The sequence below is a fragment of the Chinchilla lanigera genome, unplaced genomic scaffold (assembly GCF_000276665.1).
Source record: "Chinchilla lanigera isolate Chin_1 unplaced genomic scaffold, ChiLan1.0 scaffold00009, whole genome shotgun sequence".
Classification (NCBI taxonomy): domain Eukaryota; kingdom Metazoa; phylum Chordata; class Mammalia; order Rodentia; family Chinchillidae; genus Chinchilla; species Chinchilla lanigera.
This window is the reverse complement of record NW_004955410.1, coordinates 3,892,917-3,913,288: the sequence shown is the minus strand read 5'-3', so window position 1 is coordinate 3,913,288 and position 20,372 is coordinate 3,892,917. Positions and strand designations below refer to the sequence as shown.

The 20,372-nt window shown below is 39.1% G+C and overlaps 1 protein-coding gene across 4 annotated transcripts in view; it reads right to left on the bottom strand.

The window, feature by feature from the left end:
• Cacna2d1 (calcium channel, voltage-dependent, alpha 2/delta subunit 1) overlaps positions 1-20,372 on the bottom strand; it is a 419,185-nt gene that overhangs the window by 50,294 nt on the left and 348,519 nt on the right. For all 4 annotated transcript variants that reach the window (XM_013510508.1, XM_013510509.1, XM_005377191.2 and 1 more), the window contains exons 13-18: positions 10,551-10,629; positions 9,649-9,698; positions 8,323-8,412; positions 4,743-4,820; positions 3,404-3,478; positions 2,991-3,065 (exon numbers count right to left, since the gene is read on the bottom strand). In XM_013510508.1, the coding sequence (XP_013365962.1) occupies positions 2,991-3,065; positions 3,404-3,478; positions 4,743-4,820; positions 8,323-8,412; positions 9,649-9,698; positions 10,551-10,629 (447 nt within the window). The remainder of the gene's footprint in view (positions 1-2,990; positions 3,066-3,403; positions 3,479-4,742; positions 4,821-8,322; positions 8,413-9,648; positions 9,699-10,550; positions 10,630-20,372) is intronic.

The following is a 20,372-nucleotide window of genomic DNA, read 5'->3' as shown; positions in this document are numbered from 1 at the left end:
GTGCCACACAAAAACAGTGAACATCAAAAACAAAATCAAACAAACAAAAATCAAGTTGGAAAGAGACCCTTGGCCCCCTCCCCCTTCTACCCCGTGGGGTCAGGGTGAGGAGCTGTCTGTCCAGGAGCACCAGGCCTGACCAGGCCACGGAGGTTGCCAGCCTAACTGTCAAAAGATGCTCTGTTTAAAAACCACCACTCCGTTCTTTCTCTTGTTTGTTTGATGTTTTGTCACAGCCGCCTAAATAGATTCAGCAATTATTACAGGATATTAAAATGTCTTAAAGATCAAAATGTGTTCCTTTGTATCCTGCAGAGATATCAAATGTGGTATGGATTGAACTAGTGGCAAATTCTACGGTAACACTGTAGATTTATTTTAATGTCTTCTAAAACACAGATTACTCATAATTCTCTGTTCAATAAATATATGTCAGAATTGGTCAAAATGAAATATCTAGCAAATAGACCTGGTTATTTTAATGAAAAAAGGAAGATACATAAAGCACATTTTGAGATAAGCCAGGATACATAATATCACACTATCAAAATGTGACCCCGTGGGGAATAGGATATGTTGATAAAATACTGATTCCTTGGAAAGTTAGACATGTAAGAAGTTCAGTTACTTCATTTTCTGATATCCTTGGCTTCCTAAAGGGTGTTTGTGCTACCTTAAACAAAACACAACATGGTGATAAAAGATTTTGAAATAAGATTATAATATCAGGAAGAAAAATATAAGCTCCTGAACGAGGAATACATACTTGCACAAACTGTATTTTCACCTTGTCAGATAATAATAAGTACTATGGAGGTAGCTTTATTGTCTTTCATTTTTATTTTGTTTTGTTTTTGAGTACCAGGAATCAAACTCATGAACTCGTGCTTGCCGAGCAGGCGCTGTGCCGCTGAGCTAAACCCCGGACCCCCACTGTCTTTCATTTTTTTTTTGTCTTTCATTTTTAATGATGAATTACTGAAGAAAGGATAATTTTATTAGCACAGCATCTGCCACTGTACTGACTCTTTGTCAATTTCTCAGTCAGCTTTTATCACCTTTGATGATGCTCTTGAGTAAAACTGCAGAGCCTGCATTTTTACTATGAAATAGAAACCGCAGTATTTATCATGTTAATGATGAAAATTCACAAGCAAGTTTCAGAAAAAAAAATCACACTGATTACACAGATTTGTTTTCTTTGGGTCATTTGCAGACAGTATTTTTTTGGAATATTTTTGTTGGATGCTTCTTTTAACAAAATCCACTAACACAGGAAAAGTTCATCTAACCTAGCCTTTCATAAATATGTGTACAAAATTTATATTTTCTTTGCGATTTTACAAATTCAGTGAATTGATTATTCCAAATATGAGTGAAATATATACTAACGTCATTCAAACGGTAAGAAAACACTTTCTACGTAAAATTTGTCATTAAGAGAAGGTAAAGGGGAAAACTTTTCTCCAATTATTATCCCTTTTTCACCACGAAGACAACCTAAACTGCTATCACCACTGGGTGATGGCTTTATACATCCCCACTGTACTTATCCTGCTCTCATTATTCATTTTTGTCTCTGATATATTTTAGTTCCTTTAGGGGAAGGTTAAGGTTACTGCTAGAAAAGTAAGGATTTTTTGCACGTTTCAACACATTACATTTTTATTGCTTTTAGATTACTTAGCAGGATATAATTTAAAACACTCCCAGTATACAAAGACCAAAAATAATGCAAAACTTTAATCCTTATTTAGTATTTAAAAATATAAATATTTTCAACTGTGGTATAAATTCTAGGATGATTAGCCAGCCATAAGCAACTATTGTATATTCAGAGGAATTTAACATGATCTGCTTTTCAGAACTCTGAGAGTATAACACAAAAAAGCAGCTAGGTACATTTCTGTGAAAATAGTATACTTAAAAATGATGGAGGATGATCAGCAGCTACATTTGCTAAGCAAATCTTTATACTCCGATGGAGTGTAACTGACAAGTTCAAAAGTAGGAAGAGTTAAAATAGGGAAGTTAATTATAATGCATAATCTTATCTAGCGTATACTAAATAATTTATTCCATTTAATATAGTTTCTCACTCGGTATCAGTGGCTCTTAACTCTTGATTTGAACAATTAACTGACACGTTCACGAGTGTGTGTGTGTGCGTGTGCGCGTTCACACGCGTGTGCACTCCTGTGCTTTCTAATGCATGACTAACATGGAATATCCATCACTGGAGAGGAAGGCCAGGCATTAGCAAGTCGGCATGGTTTAAAGTATCTTCAAAGTTAAACAAGAACATCAGGATGTTTATAAAATTGCAATTATAAAAGATTCTGTCTAATTTTACAACCTGTTCAATAAGTTCTGCCACTGATGTCTTGTCCAGAACTAATGAAAACTGCAAGGAGTTGGATGAGGTATTTCATGGAAACATTTTGTATCTTGGGAAAATGGGCGTAAAGATGAGGACACAATGCTCGCGCTGTGGAACTCTGTAACGTCCAGACTAACCCACGCAGTAAAACACGGTCTGTGTCCGAAGCTCACCACACAGATTTCGCTCACTGAACTTGGGATCCGTCTTTACATGCCCGCCCAAGGCAAGAAAATCCTCCGGGAGAGGGAAAGAGGAGAGGACGACGGGAGGAGGAGCACAGGCACGGAGGATCTGACCACGGGGCAAAGGCCCCCACAGCCACGGTCAAATCAGCAAGCGGGACTTATGAAAGTGGAGCCCAGGAGGTGACAACAATAATCTTTGCAACAAGAACATTAGCTCAGCTAGCTGGTAAAGAAAAGAAGAACCCCTTTTGCACATTTTTGTGTATGATCAACTGTAGTCTGGCCATCAAGGGCAGCAACCACACCACAGACTGTTCCTCTGTATTTAAGCTACAAACTGAACCTTATAATGACAACCTACGAAGAACATTAAACACTAATTTTACAAAATATGATTCACTGTGAACACATTAGACACATACCTTTGGCTGAAGATTTGGATGTAGCAAAACATAACCGTTAGGATCAATTGCAAAATAATAGCCATTGGGGCATAGCTGAAAAAAAATCAAAACGCAATTATAGACATCCTGAGTCACAATCAGAAATGCATTATTTCTTTAAAAAATCTTTCCATTGGACCAGGATATAGCTCAGCAGCACAGTGCCTGCCTGGCAGGTGTGAGGTTCTGAGTTCGAGTTCCAGTATCCAAAAAAAATCTTTTATAGCATGCAAAATGATATCCTCACATTTTAAGGATTTTTAAATATTTAGTTTTTTGTTAAGGTTACTGCATATAATTTCTCAGAATTATTTAAATGCCTTCTGGACAAGCTAAAGTAGTATATACAGTTCAAAGCTAGAAAGGATATCAAAAGAGTAACTGCATCTTACTGTAAAGCGTGGCGTCAGCCTCTTGATATCCTCCAGAGAAACATCCACACCCATCACACCCAGGATCAGCTGGTTCTGTGGCAAGAGAGCAAGAAGTTAGTGCACTCAACACCAAAGTCTATACATTTCTGCACACTTATTGTACATGTTTATCATTTTTCTACAGCAATAGCTATAGTCCCTTCTAGCTTAAATATTTATATGAAGATGAGTTACTTTTGTTATAAATTATTAATAGGATCATCAGCTTTGTTTTCTGCAATTTTATGATGATTATTGTTTAGCTTACATGAAATGTTGATGACTGAGTTTAAAATACAAGAGATATGTGAAGTTGGGACCCAACCAGGGCAAAGTAAGTACTTAATGAAACCCTATCTCAATATAAAAATTTCGAACACATATGAGAGAATTTAGACAACTGCCCCTCCCCGAGTTCCAGTAGTTGGAACACGGAGATGTTTAAGAATGGTAATGATCCCCAAAAAGAAATAACTAATGCTAATATGGCTATATTATTAAAACAAGAAATTTAATTGAGATTTATAGCTGAATAAACAATGTTTAAGCACAAAGGACTTCATGAAGCCCCAAACTAGAAGTAAATATCCCCCCAAGTTAGGAATATCACCTACATTATAAAGTAAGTGTTTAGTATTAAAAAATTCAAGTTCTGCAGTCTATCATTTGGAATCAAGCCAAGAAATAGGAATACAATCCTGTGTAAAAATCAAAAGTATTTAACAAATAAAAAAGTAAGTACAAGATATTTTATAATAATTATTCAGAATGTTCAAGAGGTAGCATTTTATTACATTGACAATATTACCAGTGCTATAGAAATCAAGTGTTTTTATGAAATTCATGAAGTATTTCTCCTATATCTTAAAAAATAGGAAAAACCTGTATCAGATCTGTAAGTTACAATTTACTAAAAAATCTACTGCTTGGGAGTCAGAAGGATAAGGACTCAGTAAGTATATCTACCTACATCTGCAACAAATACCACTATATCTTTCTGCACTCCATGATGTCTTAATAGATTTTGAGGGTGTGCACACAGCACTGCTGTCCATCTGCCCTGTAATTGGCCCCGAGTCTGCCGGCGCTCTCCAGGGACAGTTACACACAGTGACTCCGAGCCTGGGCCGTAGGCTGGGGAGCTGGACCTGTGCGTCCTCCCTCCCAGGTAACTCTCAGCAGGCAGCGGGGCCAGCGGCCTGCAGCCTCCTGACGGTGGCTCTGTGCGGATTTCCTTGCAGGAACATCTTAACCACACTGAGCCTCTCTGTCCCAGCTTATCAATTCTTATTATTAATTTTATCAATTCACTTTGAACCTTTAAATTGGTCTCATTTTCAGATTGGCCAGTTCTGTTGAAGACCGGAAGAGTTCCAGTAATGACAAGTCCCAGTTCCTAAAAACAGAGGGAGGGAAAAGACAACTGAGTTGCAATTTCAATTTCTCCTTCCGCATCAGCCTCAGACACCTCACACTTCAACTTATGATTACTTCATAAAAAGCCAGAAAAATAGTAACACATTTTAAGATCTACTAGTTTCTGTTTTAAAAAATTAATAAAAAAATTTAAAAATAATAAAACCTGTTATGTAACTATCTAAGAAGATGCCATCTAAAATAACATTCTAAGTGAGCATTATAAATAACAAATAAAAATAGTCATCTTACACAAATAACACACAGCCTATAGTTTTTTTCATTTGCTCTACCCAAACCTAGCCTTTTTTTTTTAATGGCAAGTCATCTATGGTGAGAGTCCTCCACAATTGCAGTGGTATTAAAATATTATTTTACATGATTTACTTCCTTTTTTGAGACTTCATTCTTAAATTTTCAATCCTACATCAGAAGTTTCATGTTATATCACAAATGAGCTGAATAACATAAGTAGAAACACACTATTGATGCTGTATTTCTAGAATATTCTAAGTAAATACTATGCCATTCAAAAGAAATAATATTACTAAGTGTTTCCACAAAGTAAATAATACTTTTTGACAAAATAAAATAATGTAGAAAGAACTGCAGACATTACACAGGAAATTCTAGTTCTAAGCCATTGTAGCATAATGAAAATAATGCCACTCTATGAATCACCATACAGATAATTTCCTATATTAAATGAATCTATGGAGATTAGTATTAGGAGTTGCCTTTTATTTATTGACATCTGTGGCCATTGTGTGTGTGTGTATGTGTGTGTGTGCATACCCACTACTATTTCATGTTAAACATTTTCTACAAAATCACTTCTTAAGGAAATAGTGAATTTGCCAGACTGGCACAATACGCAGTAATCTTCTGAAAAATAATCTCAAATAAAAATGTCACCGACTCTGTTTTGATGCTAACAACAGCAGGGTCTTATGAAGGAAACATCCCCAAAAGGCTAGGGTTTTTAACTGTGCCCATGGGAACCCCCAAAACAATGGAAACTAATTTAAAGGGTAGGGACAATCATAAAAAAGATGCTAGAAACACAGACAAATTGGGACAAAGAAAATGAAGGAACAAACTAGTACTTGGCAGGCAGGGGCGTGCTGATTTACATGTTAGCTTTCCATTTCATTTTAAGAGGACGTCAATGAAAATATCTTTAATCACACAAATTAATATTTTCAATGAAAACCATCCACCTCAATAATGTGAGGATATAGATTAATTCCTATTTATCCAAAAGATAATCGAGAGAAGATTACTTCGGAGAGCTTTCTGAGTTATAATTTATTTGTGCAGTTTGTAAAATGTCACCATACTATAAAACAAGATGTATATGGACATCATCTTTTCTTCTTTGCATGACTTCTGCATTTGTACAAAATACCAAAACAGGCTTCTAAGCCATGGTCATATGTATCCTAAAATGATCTCCTAGGCTGCGAACACCCTAGATTTCAGACCACTGTGGAACTCCATTTCCATTTCCCCCTCGTTCATCAAAAGGAGGAAGAGTGTGCTCGGTTCCCAGGCACTGCAGGACTCCAGAGAATTAAAAAGAAAGAAAGAAGTTTCTGCCCCTGGGGTTTCATTTTTATGTTCTAGAGCTCAATTCTTTTCATTAGATTTTTTTATATATTTTATTCACTTTTCTCCTAAATGAATTGATAATCTCTACAATACTGGGCTGATCTTGTTTCAGTCCTGTGTCTTATTATGTCCAAAGGTGATCATAGTAGTATTCCTTCTGAACCCCCAAACTTTATATTAGAGCTCACTCCTCAACATCGTAGAAAAATGACTTGTATTCGTATGTATAGCTAAAGTGTCACGACTTTTAAAATATACCTCTCCCGCTCTACCCAAATGCATGACTTCATTCTTTTGAAAAGCCAGAGTTCATTGAATATTCCGTATTATATTTATTACATTTTCTCTTGAAATATACCTTTTTATTTTTAACTAAACTGTTTACTTGACACCATGTATGCTGAGTTTTCTGTACGCAGTGTGTATTTTTAAAAATAACTTAAGGCCAGGCATGATGACACACAACTGTAATCTCAGCACTCAGAAGGCTGAGGCAGGAGGAGCACTGTGAGTTCAAGGCCAACCTGGACTACAAAACCAGCCTAAACTCCACAGTGAAACCTTGTCTTAAAAAGACATAAATAATAAATAAATAAATATATAAATATATAAATAAATAACTTAAATACATGATGAGGCACATCATTCTCACATTAATAAAAAAATTGTACTCTGCCTACTGAACAGTCAGTTTGTGTACCCCTTATTTTACATTTTCATTCCAGCTTGCAACATAGACATTTCCTAATGTCATCTGTGCTATCAATGAGGACCTTGCCAGCAGTGCAGATATTCTGGCTAATGAACTTCTGGTCATAGGAAACCCAACAGGCCATGATTACTGACTCTTCCGAAGATACACTGCCCTGTGACAGATCCGGAAGAGTGGAACGTTTTGGCCGTAGATGTAGATGACCACGTGACCTTAAGTAAATAAGTGACGTCAAGAAGGTACAGGCGGCAGTCCTTTTTCTGGGCCTGGAGGTCCTAGCAAGCTCCCCTTTATCGTACACAGCATGCAAGGCTGCTGCTGAGACTGCCTATGTTCTCCTCACTTCCTGCACGTGTTTATTTTCCAAGAACCAAATGATAAGCAATTCTAAACGGATTCCACTCTGCCCTTTGGGTTCATCACCAGAATTAGAACAGAAGTAACAGCACACAACTGGGTTCCAAGTAGGGAAAGGGAATTATCGAATCAGCATTTACTTCACAGGGATTCGTATGTTTTGCTCTCTCCAATATGTCATTTCAGTAAATTATTAGGAAAGGCTTCAAGTTATGATCAAGCATATGAATAAATATTAGCTGATGTAATTATTTATACTTTCACATCAGGAAAACAAAAACCGTCAAAGCAAGATCAAAACCAGGGATTTTACATAAAGAGGTGATAAAGTGTGTGCTGATTTCAGGGCAGGGTAAGATTTCTGCTTGTCTAACTGAATATACTTCTGAGTTTTGGTGAGTCTGGCTACAGGTGTATGGGTCACACATATTTCTACTAGCTGACATCTACTTGAAAAATACTTTCTTTAAAATCCATGTTCACAATCTGAACAAATAGATTCTCTTCTACATTACTATTGGCTTTATTCTTTTATGTTAAAAATTCAAAATGTTTACTGAAATGCCATAAATTCATGATTCCATGTTAGAATTGCACATTCTCAATAGATAATCTGCAAGATCACACTATACTTGTGGTTCTCTATTTTACACAAATCTAGGATTTTATTCCCATTCTCTAAATTCTTGCAAAGGCATCTGTAATTAAAGAACTTTAGCAGGGGCTCCATGAGGATTAAAGGAGAACTCCATCTAGGAAAAGTCACTCTGCGGAATCTCTAGCTCAGCATCCCAGCTCTTACCAGTGCATCCAAGTACACGTTTGTCCACTGGACTTTCCTAGCTTTTTCTCCTGCTAAAACCATTGGTCTTCCCAGAACGTCCAGATATTCCTATTTGTAGAAGAAGAAAAAGTTGTGGTTGAAAACTAGGCATGCTGTGTTTTTAAAAAATCTCTGAGGGAAAAAATTAATCTAGAGTTAAACATGAATATAGGATGACATTATTGGGAGAGTGAAGGTATGAACATAGAGTCAGATTATTGAGAGACTGGACGTATAAGCACTGAATTCCTACTTTGAGCATTGCATAGGTGGTATCCCTATGTACTCCCAATCAACAAAACATGATTTCTTTATGCAGTGTATTTATTCCAGTTTTCCCCCAGTAATAGGCAGAATGCTGCTTTCCCGAGCTAGGGCCGATGCTAAGTGAACTACATTCCTTGTGAATATTTTCATCTTGATCTAAACTATTAAGGATCTGTGATTTACTGCGTGACATTGAACCAATTTGAAATAATAAAGCAGCCGCACACTGACTTTCATATCACAGATTGTTTGACTGAAATTCAAAACTACGTTTAAATGTATCAAAAAATAAGTGAAACATTGTGCTCATTCTCCACATGAGATGCGAACGGAGCGCTGTTTCATGCCAGCGTTCAAAGCACGGGGCACTCACCTCCACAAAGACCAGGCTGTCTATGCTACTGTGACTTCACCTGGCTTGTAGCCTCTTCGCTATGTTTAAAACTGACCAATAATTTTAAATAGCAATTTATGAATATTTTAAAGTAGTATACATTTAAATAAACTTAGTTACTGAATTCTATTAAATTCACTTAGTAGATATGCTTGCCAGGAAGTGTTAGAGAAATCACCCCCTTGAAACTCCAGTTTAAACAGGTGGCTAGATCTGCAATGGTTACTCTGAGAATCTCATTCTCATTAAAGCTTCTCAATTTGTCCAGAATAATGACTGGCTAGGATTCTATACGGTAAAGGGCTTGTTTACACGATTTGGAACACAATCAAGTTCAATTGCCTGAGACTGTTAGTAAGTGCGAATTTACCCATTTCTCCCGCTGCTTTGGACATCTGAGAAAAGCAATATCCTCACGCTCATACTCATTTTTAACCTGGACTTCAGGATGCTTAGAAAAACCAGGAAACTTAATGAAATACGACCAATACACTGCCGTGATATGTACTATTTTAACACAAGTAATATTATGGATCTTACTTGTCATTTTCAGCCGCTTTCCGCATACTGAGCATATTTAAATTAGAAAAGAAACTTTTTTGCATTTTGAACAAATAATGTAAATGAGATTTAAGTAACCCTACCTGAGTATTAATTCTTATTGCTCCAATGGAAGGAATTTCATAATAATAACCTGAAATACACACACATTATAAATATAAAGATTACATCATAATGGAGAGCCACAAAAATTGTTTTATTCTTTGTAGGGAAAAAGGATATTCTTTTCATTTCTAAACTGAACAAAAATGAAAATATAAATACCCAGAAAATGTTTGATTAACAAAATTCACAACTGTAAGATTTTTTAAAAATGGTACTATTTCCTTAGATAGTATAAAATATTCTCTACTAAAAGTGGTAGGAAACTAGCAGCACTTACGTATTTTTTCACTGGGTGAATTATTAAAGATGCAAAAAGGGACACAGTTGTAATACGTATATAAAACATCTGTCTGAACATAACTTTCAGAATATATTCAGGTTCCTCTTGTTGCTATGGTTTCATAGTTTATTTTTCAAATACTATAATTTTTCTAAGTACAAAGGAAATATAGGCTCACTGCATGAAATTTAAATTATCTAGTAGTGTATGAGACATTTTCAGAAAACAGTTATTCAGCCACTCAGAGAAAAAAATACACATGTCACACAGTCACATATAAATTATACAGAATCCAGGTATTCTTTCACTCCTAATTCTCCACATAAAATTATATCTGTTACATATTATTAAGTATTATTCATTGTAATGTATCTTTTTATGAGTCTACGATATTATGATCAGCTGTTTGAAATTTTTATAATGTAATACTGATGTCAACATTTGTTACCTGTTTTTTCTACGGAAAGCATGTTGAGAATTGTATTTTTGCTTCAATTCTGATACATTATTCACAACTGTAGGTTATTTAAATGATAACACAGACCCAACAACAATGGTCAAAATATTTCTAGTAATAAAAAAGTCAGAAAAACGCGCTACCTTTGTTCTCACAAGCCATCCACTGGATCGGTCCGCGGTCGTAGTTATGCTGACCAACGGAGAATGTGAATACGCGAACCTGAGTGAGGTGGAGACAGGAATGAACCCAGCAGGCTGGTTAAAAAGTAGTTGAGCAAAACAAATAGCAAAAGCAAGATAAATACATACATAAAAGCAAGCTTTCCAGGGAACTTACTATGCGAAGAAAAGTTGAGTTCAGTAAAGAATCCAGGACGGCACCAGAGAGAAACCCCACACCCTGCCCCCAGCACAGACACCAAATGGAGAGGAGCACTTCAGGGTCCTGCGGCGCACCCAGACTCAGCCGGGGGCACCGCCCGGGCTGCATTTGCAGAGAAATGCATCTTTTAGTTCCCTTTCAATTTCACCTCCTTCACCTGTGTTCTGCATGTCACCTCACATACGGCCTTAGCAAGACATTCCTGTCCACGGCGATACTGGCATGAAAACCTGAACAAAATGTTATCTCATGTTTAGCTGCTTAGGGCAACTTCGGAGCAGCTCCGCTGCCTTCACACCACAGAAACATGTAAGATGCTCCTGTGTGTCTGTGCCGTCAGTGTATCGCTTTCCAGGGAAGCTGGCCGGCACAGACACGTACCGTGAGCTCCCAACTTCCTAACCGAGGCGGACGGCCTCTGAACTGATATTTCTAACCGTCTCCTGCATTTCGTCTTTTGCCTGCTGTTCCCCGGCACCTATGGCAGAAGAGATACCCATCTGTTTTGCTTTCATTGCTCACAACCACACATACCACGGCGATCCTGACCCCGCAAGGTGCGCAGGGAAGTCTCAGGTTTTGAGCCTCGGGCTCCGTCTGAGCTGGTCACGCAGGAGTCCCTCTGGCAGTAGACACGGCTGAGGTTTAGGCACTTTGAATTGTTAATGAAAAATGACCGCATCTAGGTTAACGGTAGAGGGTGGCTCTCGAGTGCACGGGCTCTCGCCTTCCTGTTTTTTTCTTTTTCTCTTTCTTTCTACTCTCTCTAGGAACTGTCCCCCAAAACTCAATGGTCTCATTTCCTTGACATGGGGTGGGGTTTGTTATCTGTTTCAAAGTCACATTGCTGCTTCCCTGGATGGGCTCACTCCTAACGGGAAATACTGTTACAAGCAAGTTGACAGCCCTAACTGACAATTCCATTTAACTGCTGTATCTCCCACATTCACACCTGCAGCCAGGAAAACATTCCAGGTGCTTCAGAAAGCCCTTGGGTAGGTCCTTCACAGATGCCTGTGAGACCTGCCTCGGATGTCCATGTGGAGCTCAGCGGTTCCCTCCTTCCCATTCCCCCACAGGGCTGCACGGGAACATTTTCACACGACACCTGTCGGTGTGCAGCAGGCACAGGCTATCTGAAGTGATTGTATCTGTGCTCTGGAAGGCGAGCGTTTCTAGCAAGACAGGCTACACTATGTGATTCTTCTGACTGATGTTATTCAAATAGTCCAAACACACACTGAACTTACCCTGTTACAACTCTCCAGGCAAACAGTGAAAAAGACTTCCTGCTTTGTCTGTCTTAGTACAAAAGCCTCACCTAACCCCCATGTGTGTCTAAATGGAGCCCTCAGAGCTGTCAAAGTTAAGACAGATCAGAACTGGGTGTGGGAACACACACTCTTGCATTTAACTGCAATGTTTTATGTAAGTTAAACTATCTTTGTTCCTCTTTCACATAGGTACTTGGCTATGTAAATGTAAGCTGCATTGAATGACTGAGTCACTTGCCTATTATTAATGTTTAATATTTATCTCTTTTCTCAATTTTCATTTGGCTAGCAGCAGACATCTTTAATGACTCAACATTTTTCTGAAAGTTTTCTCCTGTTGGTTCCTAAAATCTTAAGACTGACAAGGGCAATGCTTTCTTTCACAAAGCCTGCAGGTCCCTCACCGTTACAGTCTTACAAAGCCCTGTAGATCTCCGGTGGATCTTCTCTTCGGTGTACGTACTCACACACATATGTAACTACTTTATGTTATATGGGTCATTTCATAACTTTCTGAAATTATTTTATAAATATAAACTTAGTTGGTAAAAGAATAATATAAGTCTCTCAAAATTTTCACTTGAAAAATCAATATGAAAATTATTCTTTTCCCAGTGGCTGTATCATTGCTACATTTGCCCCACTCCCTACATTTTAGATAATTATGAAGGAAGACTTTTAACTTCATGGACTTCATAAACATTGGCATTATACATTTTATAATACATGTAGATGGAGAACTGGTTAAATTTTACAGAAGTCTCTGTGTTTAATAGTTTTCTATTTGGAATTGCAAGTGGTTCAATTTGCTGTATTCTGTGCTGTATTACTGCCACCCTGTGGAAGAGTCAGCAAACTAACTCTAAAATTACAAACGCTGAAACCCAGAGATAACAGCTGTCCACAACTTCACTGGCGTTGTCTCCTTTAACTGCATAATTCTTCTTTCGTCATAATTTTGGCGAAGTAAGAAAATAAAGGGATGCCTTCAAGTATGCATAATTTTAAATTTAAGACAGATTTCATTCTCAAAGATGTATGTCTGTAGTCATTAGTGTCCTTGCAAACTTGCATAGAAACAAATACACCCAAAACAACTCGAAATTGTAAACAGGTAGTCACTCAAGCTAAGTGTGTCATCAGAACTTTCGGGCCAACATACCACTTACGAACGTGTCCGTATCATGGAGAGCTCAGCCGTCGTGAGGGGAAACTCGCTCACCCCCAGGAGCGCTTCTGAAACACTCACAGGGCAGGTTCATGTGTCAAATGCAGGCTGGGACTCTCCTAAGTGAAATGTCCCTAGGAAATCAGTTAAATGTTCCCGAACTAATGTGTGTGACTTTAAGCAGATTCTTGTTTCAAAATGTTTGCTTTGTGAAACTTTCATCAGAAGTCACATGAGATGAACAAAAAAATAAATGGCTTCCACGAGTATCTTCCACAGTGCCAAAGGGCAGGTCGTCAGCAGAAATCATACGGGAAACACAGCCGAGGAGACCAAATGCCGCACTGGGTTGAAACACTTCCGAGAGTGCACACTTTAGCATCAAGTGTGGTGTCTCGTGCACAAATGGAAGCAAGTATTAAATTGTGTGAAAAGGGACAATTTAAATGAGTGGTCTCTACTTTCTAGAGGGATTGATGATAAGCTTTGAAGTCATCCAACACAGAGATCAGTTCATTGTCATATACGGGAAGAGTGGAGCCCAAGCTGAAGTAGCAGTCATCTTTCACTTTATGAATTCACCTGTTTCATTTTATGTGTATTGGGGTAAATTTCTAATCTTGTTATTTTGTATTCTGTAGACACGCTTACTTGAAATGAATGAAATTTTCAGGCAAAAAATAAGTCTATTAATACACATATTATTTCCATCTTGTATTATTTCTATAGAATACAAAAATTCTTGCAATTCTTAACTTACACATACTGATTTGTTCCTTATACACTACTGGTCTCTAACTTTATACGACGGTCCGGAATTCTGCTAATCTGCCTTTTGTCTTGTTTATTGAAGACCAAAATACTTCCCTTCAATTAAGAGTTATCTAGAGCCACAGGGTCAACCTTTTTAAGGGCCATAGGAATCTGTTTCCCAGCCGAGCTCAGTTACTGGAAGCTGTCACCTCCACAATTACCAGCTAGCAGAGTTCAAGTTTAATTTGCAATAGGCAAATCTCCAAAGAGTAATGGAAGTGAGTCTACGAAGAAAGGAAGCCAATAAAATGAAAATAAAAACTTCAGTTATCGAAACATGTTAGAAAAATGATGTCAGAGATGGGCTTTTATTAATGTACTCTGTGTACTAAATGTTTTGGTATCAAGCCTATCAAAATACTTGACTGGACTGAACATTTTAGGGGAAAATTCCACAGTGGTTTCCATCATTCACAAACATAAAGAAACCCAAAGGGTTTGAATAGCTCAGGCTTCTAGTTTTATTTTTAAATGAAGGAATAAATTTATTTTAAAACTAAGATCAACTGTGTAGCTTATGCTTTATATGCCTTACATAATGCTGGCGACATTAGATATCCATTACATTAGTTTTATAGCAGCATTCAATGAATAAACGTGTCCACAGTCACCTTTTCCACTTCATTCATTTTCTTCAGCCCAGAGCTCTGACAGGTGCTCATAGCCCCCAAAGTTCTGATGACTCATCTTGGCCTGCGGGAGCGGTGAGGAGCAGACCCCTGAGGGACAAAGTCCTGCTGTCTGGCAGGCAGGAAAACTTCCCATAGCAAATAATAACTAGCACAGCCCCCAGGCTGCCCGGGAGAAAGACACAGACAGAGGGCCGCCGGGTGCGTTCTGGATGGATTGTGAAATTTGGGCTCTAGGTTATTTCAGTTTGTGACTCTGTCACTAGCTGGCTGGGGTAGCTGTTGACTGGAAACAAGTTACTTAACTTTCCCAAGTGTGTCTGTTATATTTCAAAAACGTGGCAGTAATGATGGCAACTGTGTTAATAGCACTTTCATGATATGAGTGTTTCAGCTGTGAATAAAATAACAAATGTAGAACATTTATTTCACATGGGAAATTCTAAGCTCCACGAATATCAGCCATGATCACGAAGAGGGCACCAAGGCCTAAAACACTACCTGCCTGCATCAAAATGCCAGAACCCAGCGAGGTGACATTTCCATTAGCGAGGCACCCACCGACCCTTCCGCCGCCAGAATAGCGCCTTTCGAGAGAGCGACTTGGTGTGTCTGTTCGTTTGGAACAATTTTGGATCCCTTTATTCTGTTGAGCGACAAGCTCTCTGTTAGGAGGGCAGTGTGACCTAGACGCAGGTAACTACAGAAGTTTATCTATTTGAAGTTCCCCGGAGTCTGACAACAAGAGTTTCTACCAACAGTTATACTAAATTACCCCGCATTATCAGATCATAAGGAAGCGAGTTCAGGTTCCTTCTTTCTACGCACGCATTTATAATACTTCCCAAAGGAGGAGCGGCCTAGGACAGTGGTGGTGACCTGAGGCACGTGTGCCATAGCGGGTGTGCAGAGCCCTCTCTGGCGCCACACGAGCCAAGTCACCCCAGCGAGCACTGAGTAAGTTGCTTTTTCTAAACTAAGAGCTCAGTGTTCAGGACTGACTGCAGCGTTGGCACTGCGAGGTCAGGAAGTGGGTTTGGGTTGCGGTGTGGGCAGCCTGTCTGGAGAAGGGTCACCATCCCTGGGCCTGGGCACACTGCATTTGCAAGCAATCTGCCGCTCCGTAGGGAGGATCACGAGAGGATGGGTCAGAGTGGGAGCCGTGGAACGATTTGCTTCTGAGGTTCCTGAGAAACGCCGAACGCTTTCCTGACCTGGATGATGAGAAGCCTCTTTAAAACTGCAGCAGGCTAATTAGCGTGAGGGGAAAGGGGCCTGCATTATGATCCTGGTTTCTGTCAGCTGACGCCCTCCCTACTTCTGAGATGATGGACGGGAGAATGGGGCACCTATATCAACTGTGTTCCACAGTTCAACTGCAAAGAATACTTACTCCTTTAACATCCCCTTTTAGAAAATAACAAAGCTACTGATTTTCTGACAGCATTTGTGAATTTCTCATAGTTTGCCATAGGAGCATACTTGCTGCACACATCCTGAGATGGCCACAGTACCTGTCAGTGCTGAACAGCTTTGGTACATCAACACAGCACGACCTGCGCAGGACTCACAAGTAGGCGTACAAACCTCCGCCATCCCTACCTCAGGAGCCATCACGTAGAGAGGGAAGTTTAAGAGAAAAGGCAACAAGTAATTAAAATAAAAAACGGTAGCTCAGAAAACAGAAACCAAGAGGAAGCAAGCTGCAGTGAGAGGGAGCAAGAGGGCGATGTCCAGGCAGGGACCACGGCGAACAGCAGAGCAGGAGGACGCAGAGGGCGGCGGCCGCACTGTCCTGAGGGGTGGAGGGCGACGGTCACAGAACAGCGCGACGGGTTGTCCTTCCCACCACAGCGCTGGCGGGGAAAACGGGCAAGCCCAGGTCTGCATGCAGCGCTTCTGCCTAACATCTTCTCCACAAAGTTTACCACGTTATGAACTCGGTACTTAATGGGATATTTAATATTATTTTTATGAGGTTTTTATCAGTGTTAATTTCATTCTAAGAAAAACAAATGTAAACACTCGAGTCAAGGAGACACACGCAGGAGGGAGCGCAAAACATGCCTTTGAAATCGGTGACACCTCAACCGGGAGGGTCACAGCCGCTTGGGCTCTGGCTGTGGCTTCAGCAGAAAGAGCACATGTATGTTTCAGGGACAGAAGAATCGCTCCCACTGTGAAGCTGAAAGTTTCAGAAAATGTTGAATGTGAAGAAATAGCTGAAATGCAAGTTTATTACAAGTAGTGTATTTGTTAAACAGTATTAAATACTGAGTGAATTAAATGTCCTGGGCGGGGGATATAGCTCAGTGGCATAAGCGCCTGCCTGGCAAGCGCAAGGTTCTGAGTTCGATTCCCAGCACCAAAAAAAAAAATGTCCTTCCTTACTATTTGTTTGAACTTTCCTTTAAGAGTTTCATTTTTGCCTGATGGAGGAGCCAGGTGGAGAGATACTTGAGAAAGCAATCAAGCAATCGATAACTTGCTGTGAATTATTTTCCCTACCATCTGTGGAAAAACTGACAAAGTTCCCCCTAAATATATAAAACACAAATGCCTACCCTATCACTTTGATTTAGTTTAAATTGTTATAGATATTTCTACTTGAGATGTGAATGTAAATTACTTAAAATTAAATGTGCTAAAATAAATTTTAGCTGCATATTCTTTGATTATTAGCCCACATGATACACCTTTTGCCCCCTATTTTCTTCTCATTCAATTTGCTAGGTATTTTGAAGTCTTCACTTATCAATGTAAAATGTCTTTCTTTTCTACTAATGCTGAAAATTAAGCAAAGAGAGAATGATTTCCTAGCTGGCTCAGCAAGCTCTAAGTGTGTATTGCTAAGCAACCCACTGCTATTCTACACTGAAGCAAATGCAGTTGGCTTCGCTAGTACTGGGAATTATCTTTCAACCCTGTGTCTGGTTTTCCTTACCCGTATTCATTTGTTTGGACTGTGATAGAGTTCATTTTGGCCATGGCACCATGCGTGAGGAGGACTTGTACACACGGTGAGCTCTCAGGAATGGGGCAGCAGGTACAGGTTAGAGTATGGGGGGGGGGTGTAATTGGGAACAGCTGTGTGAGGAGACGAACATGGATCCTATTTCATAGCTGTACTATCTACAATCAGGTAGATTAATTCCCATGAGTAGCACATTCCCCCTAAACATTCTGTCCTAATTCTCAAAGCTTCCGGCTTTGCTGATGGCACTGTGCATCTATGGTCCTGCGCATCAGCTCTCTGGAGGTGCCGCACACCTGCCTGGTTTGCTCACAAGGATTTTCTGATTCATGTGGGTGAAAAATGAATGCAAACGAACCATTCAACCGCCACATTAATGCCAAGCACCAGGCCTGGGGGAAAGCAGGATTCGAAGTGTAGTTTTCAGATTTTTAAAAAAGTGCACAAAACTTTAAGATTATAAATTGTTACTTTAATTTTTTTTAAAGGTTACTGTGGCAAGAACACTTACCAGGAGATCTCTCCTCTTAACATATTGTAGGTGTACAGTGGATTATTCTTATGCAAATACTATGTTATGCAGCAGGTCTTTGACTTTCTTCATCTTACATAACTGCAGCTTTATGCCTATTTTTTTTTTGTTTGTTTTTGTTTTTGTTTTTTTGTTTTTCTCCGGTACCGGGAACCGAACTCACGACCTTCCGCTTGCCAGGCAGGCGCTTTTGCCGCTGAGCTAAATCCCCAGCCCCTATGCCTATTAGTTTAGCAACTCTGAACCTTTCCTTCTCCACGGCCACTGGGACTATTATTCCACTGCGATTCTCTGTATAGGACTACGTCACGGTCCTCACGTAAGTGGAAACGTGTAATGTTTGTTTTTTTTTGTGAATGGTGTGATGTTAACTCAGTGTAATGTCTTCAAGCTACACCCACGTTGTCACATGTTGTAGAGCCTGCTTTTTCAATGCTCTACAGTATTTCATTGCATGTGCACACCGTTTTTCCCTGTCAGTGGCCATATATGTTCTTTTCTTCTCTGGACCATTTTGAAAAGTGCTGCAATGAGTGTAGAAGTGCTCTTAAATATAATAAATTCAATTTTTTGATAAATACCTAGAAGAGAGATTGGCGGATTTTACAGTAGTTCTATTTTTATTTCTATTTTTTATTTTTATTTTTATTTTTTTATTTTTTGGTTTTTTTCCGGTACCAGGAATCGAACTCATGACCTTACGCTTGCCAGGCAGGCGCTGTGCTGCTGAGCTAAATCCCCAGCCCCTAGTAGATCTATTTTTAATACTCCGAGGAACCTCTGTACTGTTCCCCATGGTGACTGTGCCATTCTCTCCCTATCAGCAGTGCGCAAGGCTCCTCCAGTTTCCCCACATCTTCCCCACTGCGTCTCTCGTCATTGATAACCGTGGTCTGGACGGGTGTGAAGTGCTCTCTCACTTCAGGACGGATCTGCATTTCCCTGAGGAACAGCGTCAACAACTGCTTCACATCCTTGTTGGTAATTTGGATGTCTTTCTCGAAGAAACGTGTGATGCAAGTTCATATTTCAATTTGGCTATTGGTTTTATTATTTTGTGTTGCTATTGGGTTGCAGGATCTCCTTCAATACTTCATATATTAACTCTTCATTATATATATATGGTTTGCAGATATTTTCTCCCATTTTATAGGTTGCGTTTTGAATCTTACATTCATGTAGCTTCTACTCTTGGCTGGAGAGCTAAAGTTCAAGGTTAAATAAGACATGGGCCCAAAATGATAGGCTCTTGTAGTCAAGTGGAAGACAGTGTAAAGACCCCACAGCAAGAGTATAGAAAGACCGTGCAGGGGTCCCTACAGTTGCTATGGGAACAGAGGCCAACCATCCAAACAAGTCTGAAGAGGGACAGGGGTGTCAAGATATTCCTCAAGTTATCGTGATTTCTCTGAATTTTCAGCAATGAATGGGAGTTATTATGTTAATTATGGACACTATAGCTTATCTTAATGTAGCTAAATCTTCCTGTTCCTTTTGATTCTTTTGATTTTCTAGATATATTTATAGAATCGAATTAGTCCTTGAAAGTAAACATAATGTATTAATAACAGCGCAGTTTATTTAATAACTTAAAAAAAAAGGATGGCTCCTCCATGCCATTAAAATCAAGTCTTAAAAAAGACTAAGCCTGTGTTAAACAGTACTACCCTACAGCACATGCAGGGTGCAGAGAGCTCAGTATGGGAAAAGATTGGTGAGTCATTTAAAATATGTGGATTCAATTCTCTGATTATTTTCAAATATATACAAGCTAAAAAGCATCTGAGTGTTTCAAAGTGTTTAAAACTTTTTTTTACCAGAACATTGCTCCTTTATGCATACTTGTTTGATAACCATCTGAATATATCAGTTCATATTTCTCCTTTCAACATCTATGAACTATTCAAATAATTCCTATAAGTTCCTCAAACACAAACCTTAGAACTAGAAATAAGCCACATCTTTCTGAAAGGTGTGAATTCCAATCAAAGGCAAAGTGAAAAGCTAGCTGTGATAGTGTACCTTATAGACCCATTGACCTGGAAGGCTGAGGCAGGCAAATTGCGAGTTCAAGGTCACAGCCTAGGGAACACAGTGAGCCCTTCGAGCCTTTCTAGAAAGAAGAAAGTAAGAAAGAAAGAAAGAAAGAAAGAAAGAAAGAAAGAAAGAAAGAAAGAAAGAAAGAAAGAAA